General features: G+C 36.2%; 1 protein-coding gene across 1 annotated transcript in view; it reads right to left on the reverse strand.

Moving 5' to 3' along the window:
- Window positions 1-18550, reverse strand: part of NBAS (NBAS subunit of NRZ tethering complex) — a 161769-nt gene that overhangs the window by 18409 nt on the left and 124810 nt on the right. The window contains exons 48-49 of the mRNA XM_015621281.1: window positions 17189-17384; window positions 2301-2440 (exon numbers count right to left, since the gene is read on the reverse strand). Of these exons, the coding sequence (XP_015476767.1) occupies window positions 2301-2440; window positions 17189-17384 (336 nt within the window). The remainder of the gene's footprint in view (window positions 1-2300; window positions 2441-17188; window positions 17385-18550) is intronic.

An 18550-nucleotide genomic window follows, 5' to 3' on the forward strand; every position in this document is an offset into this window, starting at 1 on the left:
ATTATCTTAACTGGAATGTTTTAGAAAACAAGAACTCAAAAAATACATTAAGTATGGACTTACTACCACAGAGGTTACAAAAATTAAAAGCCTACCAAAAACCCCCTCAAACCTTAGTTCTTTTATTTCTCCTTCCTTTAAAACCTTTACAGAATGTAAATTGTGTTTTCCAGCTTTTTATTCAATTGTAAGTATTAGACATTTATTACTAGATTGAAAACCTAAGTTCTAAGTATTCACATGACTCACACTTAAATTCCCCAGTTCCTGTAAGGTTCATTACATTGGCTGTAAACAAAAAGCGATAATGACCTTCTGAAGGAGGAAAAAAAAAAGTAAAGAGTAAACAAACACACCAATGCATTTAGTTTTAACTTCTTGATGTTTTCCTCTTGGCTCAAAAATTTGTTAATACAACTTGCTTTGAAATGAAATTGTTGAAAATACCAAAACACTTCCATGTTTTATTCCCAAGCATCCTAAAGATAGACTTTTCCAGGAACACATATACACATACATAAACCCCTAGGGTGCTCAGCATAGCTGAATGCTGTGGAATTATGGAATGAAGGAGAAGAGGAAAGAATTGTGACTATGTAATTGCCTAGGAGCCAGAGTAACAACTTCAGACTCTAAAAGAGTTATAATACAGGTGACCTAAGTATTTGCAGAAATTTTCACTTCCAAGATCGCAGAAGTCAAAGAAATTTGATCCACAGTTGTGACAGCATCTTTTTTTTTTTTTTTTTTTATTCTTCACTTTAGGAAGTCAGACTGAAGGAATATAATACCAAGAGGGAGATACAATTTTGTAATTTTTTATGTCCTCTGTAACTGACCAGTAGACAAGAACTGCCCATATACAAGAAGGGTTCTCCTTTCACAGAACTCTTTAGTCTTTCTGTTCAATACAAATAAAAAGGATTTTGCAAATTGCAGCAGCATTTCCTTTAAAATTGACCTTTTATTCTTTAAATTTTGGTTTTTTGTTTAAGGTAATGTGTAGATGAAAAAAAGTTTTAAAGTTCCCCCACAATGTTAGGGATCCATTTTTCAATTACAATCAAAAGCAAAACTTAAAATGAAAGTTTTTCTTTCTGAAATGCATTTGTGACAGATCTCACAGCAGTCCTTGTAATTCTTAATGTACTCAAGAATTTTTGGCTTTTAAACCTCTCAGTAAAGAATTTAGGTCAATGCTTATCCAGAAATTCCAAATAAACTGCATGCTTGAATGTGAAAAACCACTACAGATTTCCTTGTAACCCACCAGTTCTCTACACATGCATAAGATAGTTACTTTTCAGAAAAAGATAAGCCTTAACTTTCCTGAAAAATCAAAGCACATAAACACTTTGTTATGTTATGTCTTTGTAAATGTAGTCCCCAATTTAAAACAGATTGTATTGATCACAACCTATTTTAAGGTTATCCAAAAGTAATTCAAAATAAACACCATCCAATGACTCTAATCTAAGTACTGTCAGACATGGCTAGCCAAAAATGTATTAGTATTACTGCTCTCTGAAAGATATGTGACCCTTGCTTCTCCACATGAGTTTATTTGAATCCTTGTATCTTAAAAGTGATTAGCAGTTACAGAATACAACAGCTAAATTTTTTACTTTCAAATGTATTCAGAAAGTCAAAGACAAAACCCAAAGAACTGATAAAATATAACATAGTCTGGATGTTCCAAATTACTACTTCCAGTTAATATCAACTTTGATGGGTGCAATTCTGAAGTCTTATAGTTATTTTAATCCTAAATTGGTTTGGATTCTTTATTCAGAGAGAGAAGTAATTGGTAGTGGATCTAGACAAGAGAAGTGCCATTTTGTGGTACCATTACTCTCCCAGACCTCCTGGAGGACTGTCTGCCACATCCATCTGAACATCACCTTTCAAAGGCCTTTCTGCAAAGTGTAACTTTGAATACAGAGAACAGTCAGAACTTTCTGTTCTTTTTTTATGGACTCTGTTTATACTGCTAAAAACAAGAGCAAAATACGTAGTTTGAAATTTAAGTAGATAGAACACTCTCCTGTTCAAGAGTTCAGGCAATAAAACACTCTTCTGCCCTCCTCCATGACACAGATACATATGTGTACATACAGGTTTTACAGGAAAATGATTTATTTAACTCTGCTCTAAACCAACCATTTATTCCCCCAATAGGACCTTTTTCAAAGAACACACTCCTACCAGTCACAATTAAATTATTTGACTGAAAACAACATTATATCAAGCAAGAAGACTTTGAACTCTTTTATTACATGGTTGTTTGAAGAAACACTCACCCATTGCTCCTGTCCATTGGCGGCCAAGCCTGAAGCAGCAAGACCAAGTGCTGAAATTCAGACAGACTCTGACTGGACTCCAGAAGTCCCAGGAACAAATGGTATCTTTTTTCTTCATTTTCTATATCTGTTATCTCTACCTGAAGGAGACAAAAACCAAACAAACTAACTAAACCACTTGTTTGTTTTTGTTTTTCCCCCCCAGAAATCAATGATTTAAAAATTTAAAAGCAATCAACAAACTATCTGGGAAGAACATCACTGTTCCAAAACAATGCAGGAAACACAGTGAACATAATTTTCCCAGAAATCCATTTTCTTATTTACCATTTTCAACTACATGCAAATAAGATGGGAGAACACAGATGATGTGGAATGACTTAGGTGCACATTCCTAGAACAATGTAATCCCACACAAGCATATTCTTTGATTAGTTCAGAGGATCAGATATGTCTTCTTCAAACAACTAAAATTTCTGTAATTTTTTTTTTTCTCAATGTATAGACATATATACACACATATATTTTCAAAGAATGGCTATGCCCAGTGCTTTCCTAATATGTACAACTCCCTCACCCATGAAAATTCAATAGTTTGATCTGGATTTATAGCACCTCATCTTTTCTCACCTAGAAAAGAGCCTTGAAAGAGGTTTCTCAATTAATCTACACAGCAAAGGACATCTACTAACAAGTAATACAGTATTTCTCTGCACAGGTGTTTGAATCCAAGAAAAACAAAGCTCCACTGTCCTATCAGCTCCCAGACAATTCTGTCTTGGGACAAGTGCCTATCTCTGTTGAAAACCTGCAGCTTTTGCCTGGACTTGAATTCACTCCAGTTGATGACAGGTTCTTTTAAAAATAATTACTGCCTGCAGTTTCATGGTAAAAATGTGCAAGGTAAAAGGTCTGACAGTCGAAGGAAGGTTGCTGTAAATAAGAACCAACTTGCTGCCAAATGAGAAGTAACTTCTGTTTAAAAGTTTGGGTATCACACCAGGAGGGCTTTCACAAATAGAATAGCAATTCGAGGTTAACCTGACATACACAAGTTTTTGGAGTTTAACAATTCTTTGTTACAATAACAAAGTAGCTCCCTCGGTATTATTAACACATTCTAACACTGATTTTTTTTTCCAGAGTCCACAAACTCCCAGAACATCAAACACTTCAGTTTCATCTTATAATTCTGCTGAAGATACACAGCATTAAATGTTAACTTTTCTGTTTCAGCCCAAATAGTTCTAAGACATCAAACATGGACAAAGTTTTCCTTAGTTCTACAGCTACTCTGAAAGATTAAAGATCGCATCCAATCTCTTCAAAGTGGCTCTGATACATCAAGGGCATATTTTCAAAAGAGGCTGGAAAACAAACATTACTGATGCATTTATTGAGTTGCCTACATAATCTGTGACTTTAAAATATTTAGTGTTGAAAAACTGTTTGCTTCTGTCTCCAGAGTATATCTGAAAGCACCATACACTAAAACACTTCAGACAGAGAAAAAAATGTTTCCTAGATCTGGGCACTTGAACTACTTTTCTTTACTGCAAATGTCACATAGCAGACATCAGTTACCCACCTGTAATAGATATACTTGATACATATAATATATAATACTAGATACTGAAATGACAAGGCTGAAAAGAGAACAGAGATAAACAAGAAAGGAAAAAAGAGACAGAAGACATTAACAGCTAAGGTTCCAAAATGTTTACCATCTTAGCAAAGTAAGTACTAGCTAGACAATAGAAGCTCTCACACTGCTTACCCATCCCCAAACCCCTTTCTCAGAAAACTAGCTCCTTATATATTGAAACCAAGTGCATGCCATTCTGCATGGTCCACTGAGTACATTTTAGTAGATCTGCACAAACTGCACGTTACTTCAAAACACAGACTAAATGTTAAGATCTTTCTAATGATAGACATAAAAATGGTAATAAATGGCAAAGACAACATCAATACATGAGAAAAGCTGCCAGAGAAGGTCCCATACGAGTAGTAGAGAGTAGATCAGACATCCTTTCATTCAACATGAACTGAATTCCAATAATTCTGCCTAATAATGCATCTTTATAGACTTCGGTTTACATATTTTAATGTTAATTATTCTAGCACCATAATTTTGTTTTGGGCAGCTGGATCCTTGCAACATGATTACTCATGACATAACACACAGTAATTAATCTCTAGTCATTCACAGGAATTACCTTCCTGTTCTCAAACATAGAGAGCATTTCTGCAGCATTTCACTCTATAATGGCTTTTTTCAAATCACCTGTTTCTCACTAAGAGTAATAAAGTGAACTTTCTGCAGTGTTAATGATTTGTGGTTTTTAAGAAGACTAGTGAAAATTCACTCTTTATATGGCATTTTAGATGCATGTCATTTCCATTTAATGTGAAATGAGATTTCTGTGATAGCTCCTTGCTAGAAGGAAGCAATACCTTGAAACAGCACATAGGAATGAGATTTTAATTTATATTTGCTGTGTGTGTGTATGTATACATATACATATGTCTAGACAGATTGATCTATATACAACACACAGAGAGAACTTAAGTTTTGCTCTGTATTAGTCTTCGCTAAGTCCGAGAGAGCAGTGAGGAAGCAGACACCTCGTGCAGCAGAAACAGAGCATGCTCTGTGTAAAAAGGTAGAAATTTCACCTTTACAAAGTGAAAGCTGGCTGAGATGAGCTGCTGCAGTTAAGCCTCTTGTTTTATTGTAATAACAGATCAAAAAAAATCCACTTTTAATTGAACACTCTCCTTGTACCAATTTTAGATGATCTATTCTGATGTCTCTGATTGTTGTAACAGAGGGTTAATATCATTCTGCTTCCCCTTCCTTTTTTTTAAAAAAAAAAAATCAAAACATCTTTCTAAACCACTCTGAGGTTAACCATGCAAAGATAACCCCCATGAACTGCTCAGAGCCATCTAAACACAAGTGCCTGTAAAGAACCTGTCAATAAACAGAATAATGAGGCTCAAAGCCAGGCATGAACTTCAGATGACCTCAAAGAAATATGAAAAACAAGTGGAAAAAAAAATCAAACAAACCACAAAACAACAAAAGCGAGGAAAAGGAAAGCAAGGGCTTCCAGTTTTAACAACAGATTTGCTCAGTTCTGCCTTGATTCTCCTCAGTTTCAGGCAGTCTCTTTGGCAGTAGAACACAGTTGGCATCATGTTTCTCATTAAAAGGCTGCACAAATATTTACCACAATGGGAAAGTCAATTAGGGGAATTAATTGTAGAAATTATACTCATGATAGATTATAAAACAAAATACAAATTAAGTAAAGCCAAACCTTATGTTAAACTGTTAAAACACACAATTTCATTACTGAGGGACTACATATGTTCAGAATCAAGAATATACAAACATCTGCATACGTTAATGTTCCTTCAAAAAATCGTACAGGAAATTCACAAAGCAAAATACTGGCTACACAAACAGCATGAGCTTCTCATAGCCCATGAGAGATTGATTCAGTGCTGAATTAAAAACTCTGTGCACTTAAAATTTCTCCTCAAATACATCCAACTTTTCTGCCTTATGATCAAATCTTTCAGACTTAACTTAAATGATTTTAGACTCTCTCCTCACAGATTAGATCCTATTAGATGCCCAAAATGTTGAAGGCACTCAGTTTATTGACTTTCAATGCACAAAGTTTTGACTCATCATGTTGTTCTACAGATTTGTTATTGCTTCATACTCATCACATGTAACATGGATGAAGGAATCCAAATATGAAAAGTTGCCTCACAAATTAGTTATGTAGCTTCTGGAAACATACTGTTTCACAAAAACTGTAAGATGATACAGTGAAGAATGATAAAGTTAAATCAAAACTGTGGAAGTCATATATGACTGATAAAAAAAAGCCTTTAGCATGGCAGACCACAGAACCAGTGGTTTAGTTTAGTACATTATCTCACTCCTGTAATAAAAGTTAGCTTAAAAACAGTATTTACAGCAACTGTGGAATGTTACTTTATCTGAATTGCGTCCTTAAGTTATAGATATCCATTAATGTAAGGGCCTCCTGATTCTACAGGAAAGACACATCTGATAGACTTGTAAATGCTTTATTGCTAAAGTCATTTAATTTGACAATCTGGTACTGACTGACTTGGCTGATGAGAGTGCCTTTTGTTTGAAAAAAAAAAAAGGAAATGCCAATAAAAAGATCCAGCCAATTCAACCCTCTCCTACCTCTGAGATAAAAGAAAAATGCTATTTTTGTATGAGAATGGTAAGCAGGAAAACTAATGCAGACAGACCTCGACCTCCCTCTGCTCACTGCTATCTATTCTGCAAATTCCATTTTTACTCTATGTTAGTGTGACAAAGCCACAGCTTTCATCAACAGATATTGCTGTCTACAAAGGAAATAAATGATAAGGATGTTTATAAATGAAACCAGAAAAATACTTTCCTTCACTGTAATTGCTTGTTTATTGAGAAAAGCAATATCCATACTTAAAATCAACTCCCTGTACTAAAAGCAGAAAAGTTTGCTGTTACCAAGGAATGCAACCAAAAACTTACTATTTTACATGATTATAAAATAAATTTTATTACATCTACCAGATGGTAAATTTAAACATTTCAAAATGTGTTCATGTTCGACATTGCAGCATAAATTTGAATTAATATGGCATTGAATACAGAAACACTCAGCAGGCATTTGACTGGTCCCTTATTGCTACAACAGACTTGCAATTTGTCAGAACTTCCTTATAAAATGCACTGGTTTTATGTGTCTCCCCATGCCCCTGCCCAAACTGCAGTGGTAGAGAATTCATCTGTGCTGCATCTCAAAATAATAGGCAGATGTGACATCAAAGATTTTATTCAGATTTGAGATAGGAACGCTGATGCTAAAATTTTCTTCCAGTCATTAGACATTAGACTATTGTTTATAAACAATGACTAAAAGGATTGGTAGCAATTTGACTGCATTCCTGTAATTGCCATCCTGGTGTGCTGTTCATGGCTCAAAAATGAAACAGCCTTGCCCCAAGGAGTCTACAATCTAATTAAGCAAACCAGCAAAGAAAATACTGCCCTTCCTATACAATAGGCCAGTAGGATTGGTCACTGAAGAAAGTATTTCCACTTTGCAGGTCAGGCTGTGAATCTGTCATTTCTCTTCTGCTGAGCTACTGAAAGTCTGCACAAATATGAGTTACTGAAACCTACCTCCAGAACAAGGCTGCAAAGTTCAACACTTGTTACAAAGGACATATAAAATTGCAAGTTAAATAGAAATTTTAAGGTCATAAGAACACAAACATCAAAAATCTGTCCAAAAACCCCAAACACAATCTGCAACACTTCACAACTGTTCCTGAAATTGCAGAGCTACAGACTCTGTACATGTAAGATTAGGAGCTTCTAAAGGCTATTTATTTCATTCTCTTCAAACTGTTTCAAGATGCTAGGAATCCTATCAGCCTTGATGTTAGACACATTATACTTGTGAAACAATGCAAAACCACAAGCACATATTAAACATCTTATTTAAGATCTTCATATGCCAGAGCAACAGTAAACCCTTTTTAAAGTGCTATACTCAGCAACACACTACTGGCATCCCATTATATCTAAACTAGGGTTTCTTTAAAAAAAAATCCAAATTAAACAATTTGTAAATTGTGATTGAGGTGAAAATCCTCCAGGACACAAGGTCAGGCTGGGGAGAATAGTAAAAGGCTTGGAAGGACAAACCACCCTATCATTTAGCCACTGGTTCACCAGCACATGGGCAAGGGCACACAGCATGGAGAAAGTCAAGGGCAAAGGAACCTGCCAGCTTTAAATAGGCCATTTTGATCTTACTCTCTCCATCTATCCTAGTTCACATTTTGCTAACTCTAATTTCAGCCCATTTTGGTAAATGGAAACTTATGTGGTATTAAGTCATAGTTGAGAGATGGCAACTTTTAAAAAACAGTTCCACTGGCTTCACAAAATGCTCCTGTATATTAACAGGATTTAGCTCTTGTTTAATGAAAATACACAACAGCTAAAATATGATCCAGTTTGCTGCAGATTTAATTCCCTTGCTTGAAAGCAGCTTTTTTGAAACTATGCTTATGGAGTTATCCCAGTTAGTGCAAAGCAATAGTTTCATTAAGGAATAGTCACTTAAAAACAACACACCAAAACAAACAAAAAATAAAGTGGTCACAGCACCAGCCTGACAGAGTTCAAGAAGTGTTTGAACAATGCTCTCAGACACAGGGTGTGACTCTTGGGGGTGTTCTGTGCCCACAGAGTTGGACTTACTGATCAGGGGCTGCTCTGACTTGGAAATGGAAGACACAAACACCATCTAATGGACCAAAAGGAAGTATCTGCTACCAAAACTACAATCTTAGAGCAATCAATTCAAAATTAAAATTGAAGTCAAGGGTTTTGCATGAGTAAACTCAGTGTTTACAACTCGTGCCTTATATCTCAGAGCAAGAAAAACTCTGACATCAGGCTTTCTTGCACTTTCCCAAGAGCTGGGCTTCACATATTAAAACTAGTATTAAATTCTGAGCACATATGCATGCCTGCTGCATTCAGAAACTAAAGAGATGCACATAATAGCACAGGTAAAATCCTGCTCAAATTAAAGCCCGTGTACAAGATAAGCAAGTTATGGGATTCAAGTTAAAAAAAAAAAATCAACAAGAAGCCTACTGGTGATGAATCAAACTGAGGCTCAGCCACATGTTGAGCTCTTACAGAAATACCCAAGAACTTTTTTTTTTCAGAAGTGATTTATATATTGTTTAACTGCTTATCTGCTTCATATGCAGCTCACTAAGAAATGCATATAGATTCAATAAACACAAAATGTGTTGCCTAATGCATAAAAATGAATAACTCGTGCAGAAAATAAAATCCATTCATTTGTATTCTGCAGGAGACTATGTCCTAATCTGCAAATACTTTTCAGCACAGAGAAAACCTCTGAGGACTGTACATAGATATTGGTAGGGAGAATAAGAGCAAATAATGAAAAAAAAAAAACCAAGATGCATTTGAAAGACTCCTATACTTGGCTAGCTGGAACTGAAAGAAACAGGACTAACATATGTTATTTAAATTGTATACTGATGTTAATATGTAAAAATTTGGATGCTGTATGGTTAAAATTAACACCTATGCAACATGAGGGGTTCACAAACATGAGTAATCTTCTGTGTATGCACCAACTACTAACCACTATTATGTAATTCAGAATTTATGTATTATATAAATAATCTAACATAGAGCACACAGCACTGGAAGATATGGCCTAGAAATGACAAGATTTTAATATTTAAATATTTTTTTGAGCTGTTAACTCAGCATCAGCCATTTCCACTCCATACACAAGTGGTTTTTAATTTACCCTTCTAATCATTACTGCCATCAAGCAGCAGTGCATCCTCAGTATTTACCCCTATGTATCACTGCTGTCTTGATAACCAAAGTCTGCAATTCTTGCTAATAAAGCAAAATTTTTTAAAAGCTGTTTACATGTAAATGAAACGTTGTCAAAATTAGTACTGCCAAAATACCATCCTGCAGAAAGGCAAGACTAGCAAAGTCAAAGATATATTTCTGAAAACAAAGGCTCACACTAAAGATACTGTCTTACAGGAACGAGAGGTTGTTGATGTTGACTCCAATTTGAAATAATATTTCAGTATTACTCTTTTCAGTTAAAAAAAGGAAATGTGTATTTTTCATGAAAAATTCCTTGTTTATCCATATTTATGACCTAGGCCAGGAGCAATTAAAATACCAGGTGGATAGTTATCACAAAATTATTTAAGCTGTAAAAACTGAAGTAAGTGAATAGCTCTGTTGCAGCCATAAAAATAATCCAAATAGGGTAGGCAGCATCATGCACCTGTCACACCAAATGGCGTTACAGAAGCACTGCAGTTGGTGGCTTTCTATTTGATTTGGTGTAGTTGATGTCCTAGCAGCCACAGTCTTTATAGATGGGTCCCTGGGTAACAATAGCAGCAATGTGGAAAAAGAACTCCTCATTCTCTCAATCAACACAAAGTATCACAAACTACTAAAAAATAAGAACAATTTTAAGAATACCTGAGTGAGGCCCCTCAGATGATGCAGAGTTTGAAGACCTCTAAATAAGAACTGTCAACTAGCATGATGGCTGATAGAATAAGAAAACTGTTTGGAAAAAAGGACAGCATCTACTGTCACAGTTATTACTAAAAAAATACTCATTTAAGATACTAACACAATAATGCCTAAAAACTAGTTTTACAATTTACATATATTTTCAAAGGGCTTCAAACAATATTCCTGACTAGAAACCACTGAAGAACTTGATCTACTAAGAGGAAAAAAACCCAAAAAATGTAAACAAAAAAATCCCCAGTTTATGACCAAATAGTAAAGCTAAAAAAGCAGAATTTCTCATGGGTTTATGGATACTTCCTTGTCTATATAAATTGTTTTGGGGAGACTGCAAGCATTGAACAGACAAAAATGCAGACAAATGATTGTCAAGGCTAGTTTATGTCAAAAGAAACCACCAATGGACTAAAAAAAAAAAGTCTAGGATACGTATACGATGACAAATAAAATGTAACAATAGTAAAACTACTGCATTTTAAAATATGTTAAATTAGCCTAATCAAGTCAAAACAGTAACCTGAGCCTCACTGAATGAAATTCAGAGACCTCTGGTTGATGTATGGATGAAGTCGAGCAATCAAAATGCTGGGATGCAAAACCATGGACTGTTAATTTCCACAAGGACAGCACATTCACTTCTCAGGAGTTACACTACACATCACAGTGGGCTCTGAGACAGAGCAGAGGATACCTACAGAGAGAAAAGGCTGTGGAAGTGGTGTGACTGGGATTGGTTACTGAGAGTAAGCAACAGAACAAGGGAAAAAGTGTAGTGAATAGAGAATTTGGGGTTTTTTTTGATTTTAGTATCCTAAAAAGCCACAGCATATAACAAATCACATAAAAAGGTTAAGTCATAGAAACACAGAATGGTTTGGATTGCAAGGGACCTTAGAGATCATCCAGTTCCAACACCCCTGCCATGGGCAGGGATACCTTCCACTAGACCAGGTTGGTAAAACTCCCTTCCAACCCAGCCTTGAAACACTCCCAGGGATGGAGTGTCCACAACTACTATAGGCAACCTGTTCCAGTGCCTCACCACCTTCACAGTAAAGATTTTTTTCTACTACCTAGTTTAAACCTACTCTCTTCCAGTTTGAAGCCATTCCCCCTTGTCCTGTCACTTCAGCCTCTTGTAAAAAGTCCTTCTCCATCTAATTTGGTGGCTCATTTCAGAAAGACCACATTTAGGTCACTCCAAAGCCTTCTCTTTTCCAGGCTGAACAATCCCAATTCTCTCAGCCTTTCCTCACAAAGAGAGGTGCTCCATCCCTCTCATCATCTTGGTGGCCTCCTCTGGACTCACTCCAGCAGGTCCATGGCCTTCCTGTGCTGGGACCCCAGGGCTGGATGCAGCCCTGCAGGTGGGGTCTCAGCAGGGCAGAGCAGAGGGGCAGAATCCCCTCCCTCACCTGCTGCCCACGCTGCTTTGGGTGCAGCCCAGGGCACATTTGGCTCTCCAGGCTGCAAGGGCACATGACTGGGTCATGTCCAGCCTCTCATCCACAGCACCCCCAGGTCCTTCTCAGCAGGGCTGCTCTGGCTCTGTTCATCCCCCAGCCTGGAGTGATACCAGGGGTTGCTCCAGTCCAGGTGCAGCACCAGCACTTGGTCTTGTTGAACCTCATGAGAATCCCATGGGCCCACTTTTTGAGCTTGTCCAGGTCCCTCTGGATGGTATCTCTCCTTCACAAAGTTTCAGCATGTTTAGTGCTTGGTGATGCACAGTGTGTACTAATGCTGAAAATTTAGCAAGAGATACCCAAGGCTCAATCACAGTTTATCCACTGATTTCTCTGAAATGTAATAACAGAAGTCTGATGATATTGCTAATAAGCCCTTAATTTTTCTGAATCTGGGATCAAAACTGAGTACACACTGCTGCAACCAATCTGAACTTATACCTTCATTACAAAGGATTACTAGAGAAAGTGAATGATCCCCCATGAATCCACTCCAGAGCATTCTTATCTTCCTCTGAAGCAACTGCTACTGGTCACAGAGCACTGCAGTGCCCAGGGCTCAATTCAAAACTTGTGTGCACTCACACTACACTGCTTTTCTCTCCACTTTGTCTTATCTGCTATACTTGTGTAGTTAATGGAAAATATTTCATTTGCATCTAGAAGTATTTAATTAATCATACACACTACAATTTATGTTCCTTGAAAAAAAAATCACATGTTTTCATATGGATAAATTGCATCTTCAAGGAATGGAAATTAGTGTTTTAAAATATTAATTAAAACTTAAATTAAATTTCTTAAGCTTAATTTTTATGCATTACCAGCAGAGAAACAATGTCTCTAGAATTATAAACAACATCATAACAAATTTACTCAGAGCTGATAGGAACATAAATCTTTCTTCTAATTAAGCATTTTTCACAAATAAAAGACAACTAAAGATGAAACAGATACAGCTCCTTCACTTGCATTTTGTCAGATCAAGCTAAATACAGGTCACTCTTACCTGATAAATGGCTTCAGCAAAATGACTTCTCATGTTTAAATCTCTGACATGAGAAGAGGAAATGGGAAAAAGCTGAAAATCAGTGGACATGGACATTCCCATTGAGACCATTCTTAACTAGTACAAAGAAACACCATGGAAATAATAACAGGGAAAAGAGGAACAGAGCAGCAATGGAGTCTTGACAGCCACCCCAAGTTCTCAGAAAGTCAATGCAGACATTACTAAGGTTGCTGAGACACAAGTTTGCACATGCCATACATTAACTGCCATATAGGCAGGAAGGAAGGAAAATGTATTCTGCACATCCCACACACATACCACCAATTAATTTGTCAATTTTTCAAAGCTAAACTTTAGAAAAGAAAAAAATATGAGAAGTGCCCAAAGTTACAATTTTAAATCCTTAATAGACATCCCTCCCAATTTTCAAAAACATTTAGCCCTCAGCAGCTCTCTATACCCAAAGATCATGAAAAAAACATAATATAACAATATGAGGAGGAAGGCTAAATGAGATTACCTTCTCTAAATGACAAAGCTATTTGCATTTAAGTGGCATGCAAGTAGTAATTACATTTTGCATTTGCATAATAATGAAACAATCCTTTTAAGAAAAGGTGTGTCTTGTAGAAGCTTCACAATGAGTAACTTCGCATCTTAAAGTAAGCCTTGCTTTACCTACAGAAGCTTTGCTAGTGCCACTGTAACTTCCTGGGGCAAGCCCTAACTCATTTCTGTAACCTGTGCCTTGTAACTGCTCACTGATCTGAACAGCTAAGTACACACACACAAAAACACACATAACCTGTTAGCTGACACTTTAGGCTTGTTAGACACTACTGAGTTATTACAGACTATATTATATTTATTATTTGAAAGGAAATGGATTTCCCATCTAAGATGAATAAAGATAAATTTTGATACCAACATTCTAAACTATGTCTTTCTTCCCACTCCAACATTTTTTAATATATAAGAAGTCAGTATTTTGACCCATATTTTTCATGCACCAGTTAACTAGAAAATTGCAGAACCTGAAGAGCTCAGATAAAATTCATCAAGGGGATTAAAACAAGGCATTCCTCCTCCTCCTCCATAGCGTGGGATGCTACTGGAATGTGAATTAAAGCTTCTCAAGCCTTTGAAAAATGAGGACCCCTGAATTTTTAATTTTGTTAACTAATCATTAGAGAACTGGAAATCACTGTGTTTCTGAGTGTTTGATAGGTAGCTGCTTCCATAAAGTACATTTTTAATTTTGTAAGAGCTGGCCTGTTTCCCAGCACATTGATTTGTGGGACCACTACTTACAGCACCTAGAGCATAATTAAATATTAAGTCCCTCCTTGATGTATGCAAAGTCTGTCTAAGAGGATTAGTAGACACACTGAGGGTGGCTTTCACACGTTTTCTGGTAATTGAACACTGCAATATCATTAAAATTATCTTTATTAAATATAAATCCACAACCATACTTTATAATATCTGCTGTCCCTTTATGTGCCAAGGAATGGTATAGGAAAAGAGGGATCCCCTAAAAGCATGTAAGAAATACCAAGCAAGTAATACAACAATCTGGAAGCAAGATAATGAATACAATTTTTTCCCTATTTGTAATTTAAAGTTCATTAAAAAATCCTGAAAACCAACAACCATTAAACACATCCCTGTAAAATCTAAAACCAGCATTTAATCCATAGCCCCTTCCCCCCCACACTTATTTTAAATGTGTTTTGGTTTGTTTTTTTTTTCAATTATTTTGCTGGATGAGAAAGGATGACCAGATTAATAAACATCTAGTGATACCAGAGAAAGTGATGTCTACAGACAAGGTGGGCAGACTGACATAATTTGAAAGATGCAATTCCTCCTGTCTACTTCTTCATCCACAATTACTCAGCAATCTGATTAAACTTTTAAGCTGTCCTTCAATACTCCTTTCTGTAAAACAGGATTGTTTTTAAAGGTCTTTGCCCCAGAAGTGTGAACTTGCACAAGAAAACTGCAACTACAATGCTCTGCCAAAGCTCATATGGAAATCTCTCCCTGCTTTTCAGCAGTCATGTAAGAACTGACTTCTGCAGGGTTCTTGTTCCACTAACACACCTGAAGGACTGGGAAACATCTAGTTTTCAATCTGCTGTTTTATGATGATATTATCCTTGTCTGTTAATTCACAAAATATGCAAACTTAATAAGATTTCAAACAAGGCCATCACTTGCTTTTCTAGTATCAGTTAGCTATTTGACATCAGCTGACTACAAGAGGAAAAAAAATGCAAAATAAATAGTCTGCTTACTTAAGACCACTTATTTGTTTTCTTGGACATTTGAATTTCAGTGACAGGAATGTAAAGGACAAACCAACATGACTCTTGTGTCTAAACAACACATCAGTTACCTAGCACAAAATATTTGAAGAAAGGGTTCTTATCAACCACACTGAGCTTGAGCTGACATGAAAACGAGAATAGTTTTAATATATTCCAACAGGATTCTTACAACTGCACTCTGTAGCAGAAATTGGGGTGCATAAACAATGATTTTTATGTATGTACATTTAAACACCTCTTTCACTTATTATTGTTAAGCCTGAAAGCTATTTCTACACTTAGCCAAATAATAAATAGTATATACAGAGAAATGAGTATTTCGGTGCTGCTTAAATATTTTTCATAGTTATCTCTGAAAGGTTTGATCTTATCTAGTGAATTATTCAAGCTTTATTACATGTCTAGTACTACTTGCTTACTCATCAGCAAAACTGTAAAGCACTGAAGTGATCAGCAACCTGTTATGAGCAGATGAACTGTTGCTCAGTCAGTACAAACTTCCCTCAAAAAAGAAAACCACATTTTCCTGCTGGAAATGAGGAGAATTCTAAAAATCCCTTCAGGAAACAGGAAGTAACTGATTATATGGAGAGGCCTGAGCAGGCTGGAAGACTGAGCCAGCAAAATTTGCACAAGGTTTAGCAGCTGTGCTGCACCTGAACAGCACAGGTGGGGACAGCACAGCTGTGGCTGTCTCAGCTCTGCTGAGGGGGCCCTGGGGCTTCTGGTGGGCAGTGAGCTACACATGAGCCAGGAGAATATGAAATGCATTCAAGTAAGTCCTAAAATTTGGTTTTGTGACTAAACGGATGGGTTTTTCCTTTTGCAAAGTCGTATACATTCTGACTTACTAGATTATGGGAGAAAATAATTTTTTATAAATATTTAAGGTAAAATCACAAGTGTAATGAGTCTCATAAGGCTTCTGTCAAATACAGGTTATTTTTCTGTCTTCTACAAACATGGCCGAAAGCTATTATCTACCTCTAGCTTTTTTCTTAAGACATACTCTAGTTGAATGTTTTATAATTGGAACTGATTTTGAATTGGAAAGCAGGTCACAGGCAACACAACTGCTAACAAAGGACTGAACTGAAGATCAAGAATCCAATCACAGACACCTGAATAGCAGTTGAGGAGTTAAATGCTGGTATTACTGTAAATAGGAAAGAAAAAGTCATTTCCAAAGAAACCAAGAGATAAGTACTTTCTTTTCCTTTTAAGATTTTTATTAGGATTGTTCCCTTGGATGAATCTAGCACAGCAAGTCAAAACTGAGATATTGCTTTTGTTTTATATGAATATAAAGTGGGTTTGTTCATAGATTTTTTTGGGAACTATTAGAAATATTCTATTTTTGTTCTGTAAGATCTTGGCATGGGGGGAGGCACTTAGAAAATGAACAAAAAGTAACTGCTTCTGAAGAATTTTACATGCAGCAAGAGCTATTCACATGATTTCAAAACTGCTACATATTCATGCAGTAATATTTAAAGGCATAAGAAAAAAAGGACAGTGGCCAGCAATTATCATTCTAATTCTGAATAAAATGTGACACCAAGTGGAAGATAAAGAGGGAAGCAAAATTGACAGAAAAAAAAATGGTCAGAAAAGAAAGTTACAAAAACATCAATGTTTAACATGGAAGAAAATCACTAGTGTTCAATCAAGTTCAGTAGTATGTACTCCTGATCCTAAACAAACATCAGAGAAGTCACTTACCTTTATATAACTTTGTTTTTCAAAGAATCAGAATGTATCAGAAACTTGATTCAAAAAGGACAGTAGGATTAGTTTCCAGACAGCAGGATGCATCACAACTATATACAGTGATTCATTATGTAATTCTCACATAAAAGTAGTCTAATGCTGTAATTTGCAGCAATCAGTGTTAATACCTTTGTTTCAGGCCAGCAAGCTCTGAGAACAGCTTGTGTCCTGAAGTACACAAGTAGCTTGCTATCCTCATCACTGAGATGGAAGGCTTGCTCCAGAATTTGCAATACCCGGATGCGAGGCTTCACTGCTAGGGAGTCGTCACCACAGAAAGGTCTCAACCACTCCAGGAGGTCATCTGAAGAAACTATTTTCTCCCTGTAATGAAACAATACTGTGTTAAACAGTTTCAGGAAATAATCCTAATGAAAATATTACATGCATTTTTAAACTTAACAAGCACACTCAGTATGTAAGAAATATGTAACACCAGGAAATGGAAGATCAAACCATGTCAGAGAAACCAGTCCTTTTAAATCAGGAGCTGATGGTGTAAGAACTTTTTCTGGACTTCAAATAACCATGTAATACCATAGGAATCCACCTGTACACTTCCATATTCTTCCACAAACTACCCTGGTACCATACAATGGTGCTGGGTTTCAGCATCTGGAAATCCAAGTCTTTTCATGGTGCCTGGGCCTCACTGATTCCTGTACTACCATACTATCTGACTTCATGGAAAACCAGCTTAAATACTTGCATTTTTAGTGTGACATTTTTATCTCTGAATGCTTATTCACACTGTCATCCTACACTCTTTTTTTCTTCCTTTACAAGCCCTTTCTTTCCATTCCACACACACAGATTTATTTTCTCCCAGTTGCAGCTCTAGCCCTATCTCTTTTTTTACTATACCATCTCTAACCAGTTTTATCATTCTAAGTTCTTAGCATGATAATGATTGCAAAATGCCCAAAATCCTTAGAAAGAAAAAAAGAGAACTGTTAAAACCGCTAAACTTTGGGGTCAGGCTTTGTTAATTATAAAAACTCTTTAAGTATATAATTTGATTTAGAAAGTGAAATTACATCAAGTGCATTCTAACTGTGTGGAAGCATTCCCAGTTCACAGAGCACCATGAACTGACCAACCAGTTCACAACTGGAGACAGAATAATCTGTGATGTCCCTTGGAGGCTATAGACTAACAAGTACCGAATCAGTAAATACTGTTTTAACTTTCAGTAATATTTTAAACTCAAGCAAACTTTTTTATTAAAAAAAAGAAGCCAAGCAAGTGACTCCTGGTAGAGTGTGATTTGTAACTAATGTTTCCTTATTTGTCTTAACAAGACAGATGGGAAAGTAATACGAGACAGAAATATCAAGTTAACCTGTCTTGCAGCTATGAAATAATAAACATTGACATCTGAGGTTTTCATATTACAAGGATTTCAATTTTACTTAGGCTTTATATTGTCTGAATGATGCTGTTAGCCCAGAACTCCAGCTGAATTAGACATGCCTTTGCTGAACAGGTGG

The sequence above is a fragment of the Parus major genome, chromosome 3 (genome assembly GCF_001522545.3).
Source record: "Parus major isolate Abel chromosome 3, Parus_major1.1, whole genome shotgun sequence".
In the NCBI taxonomy this organism is placed as follows: Eukaryota; Metazoa; Chordata; class Aves; order Passeriformes; family Paridae; genus Parus; species Parus major.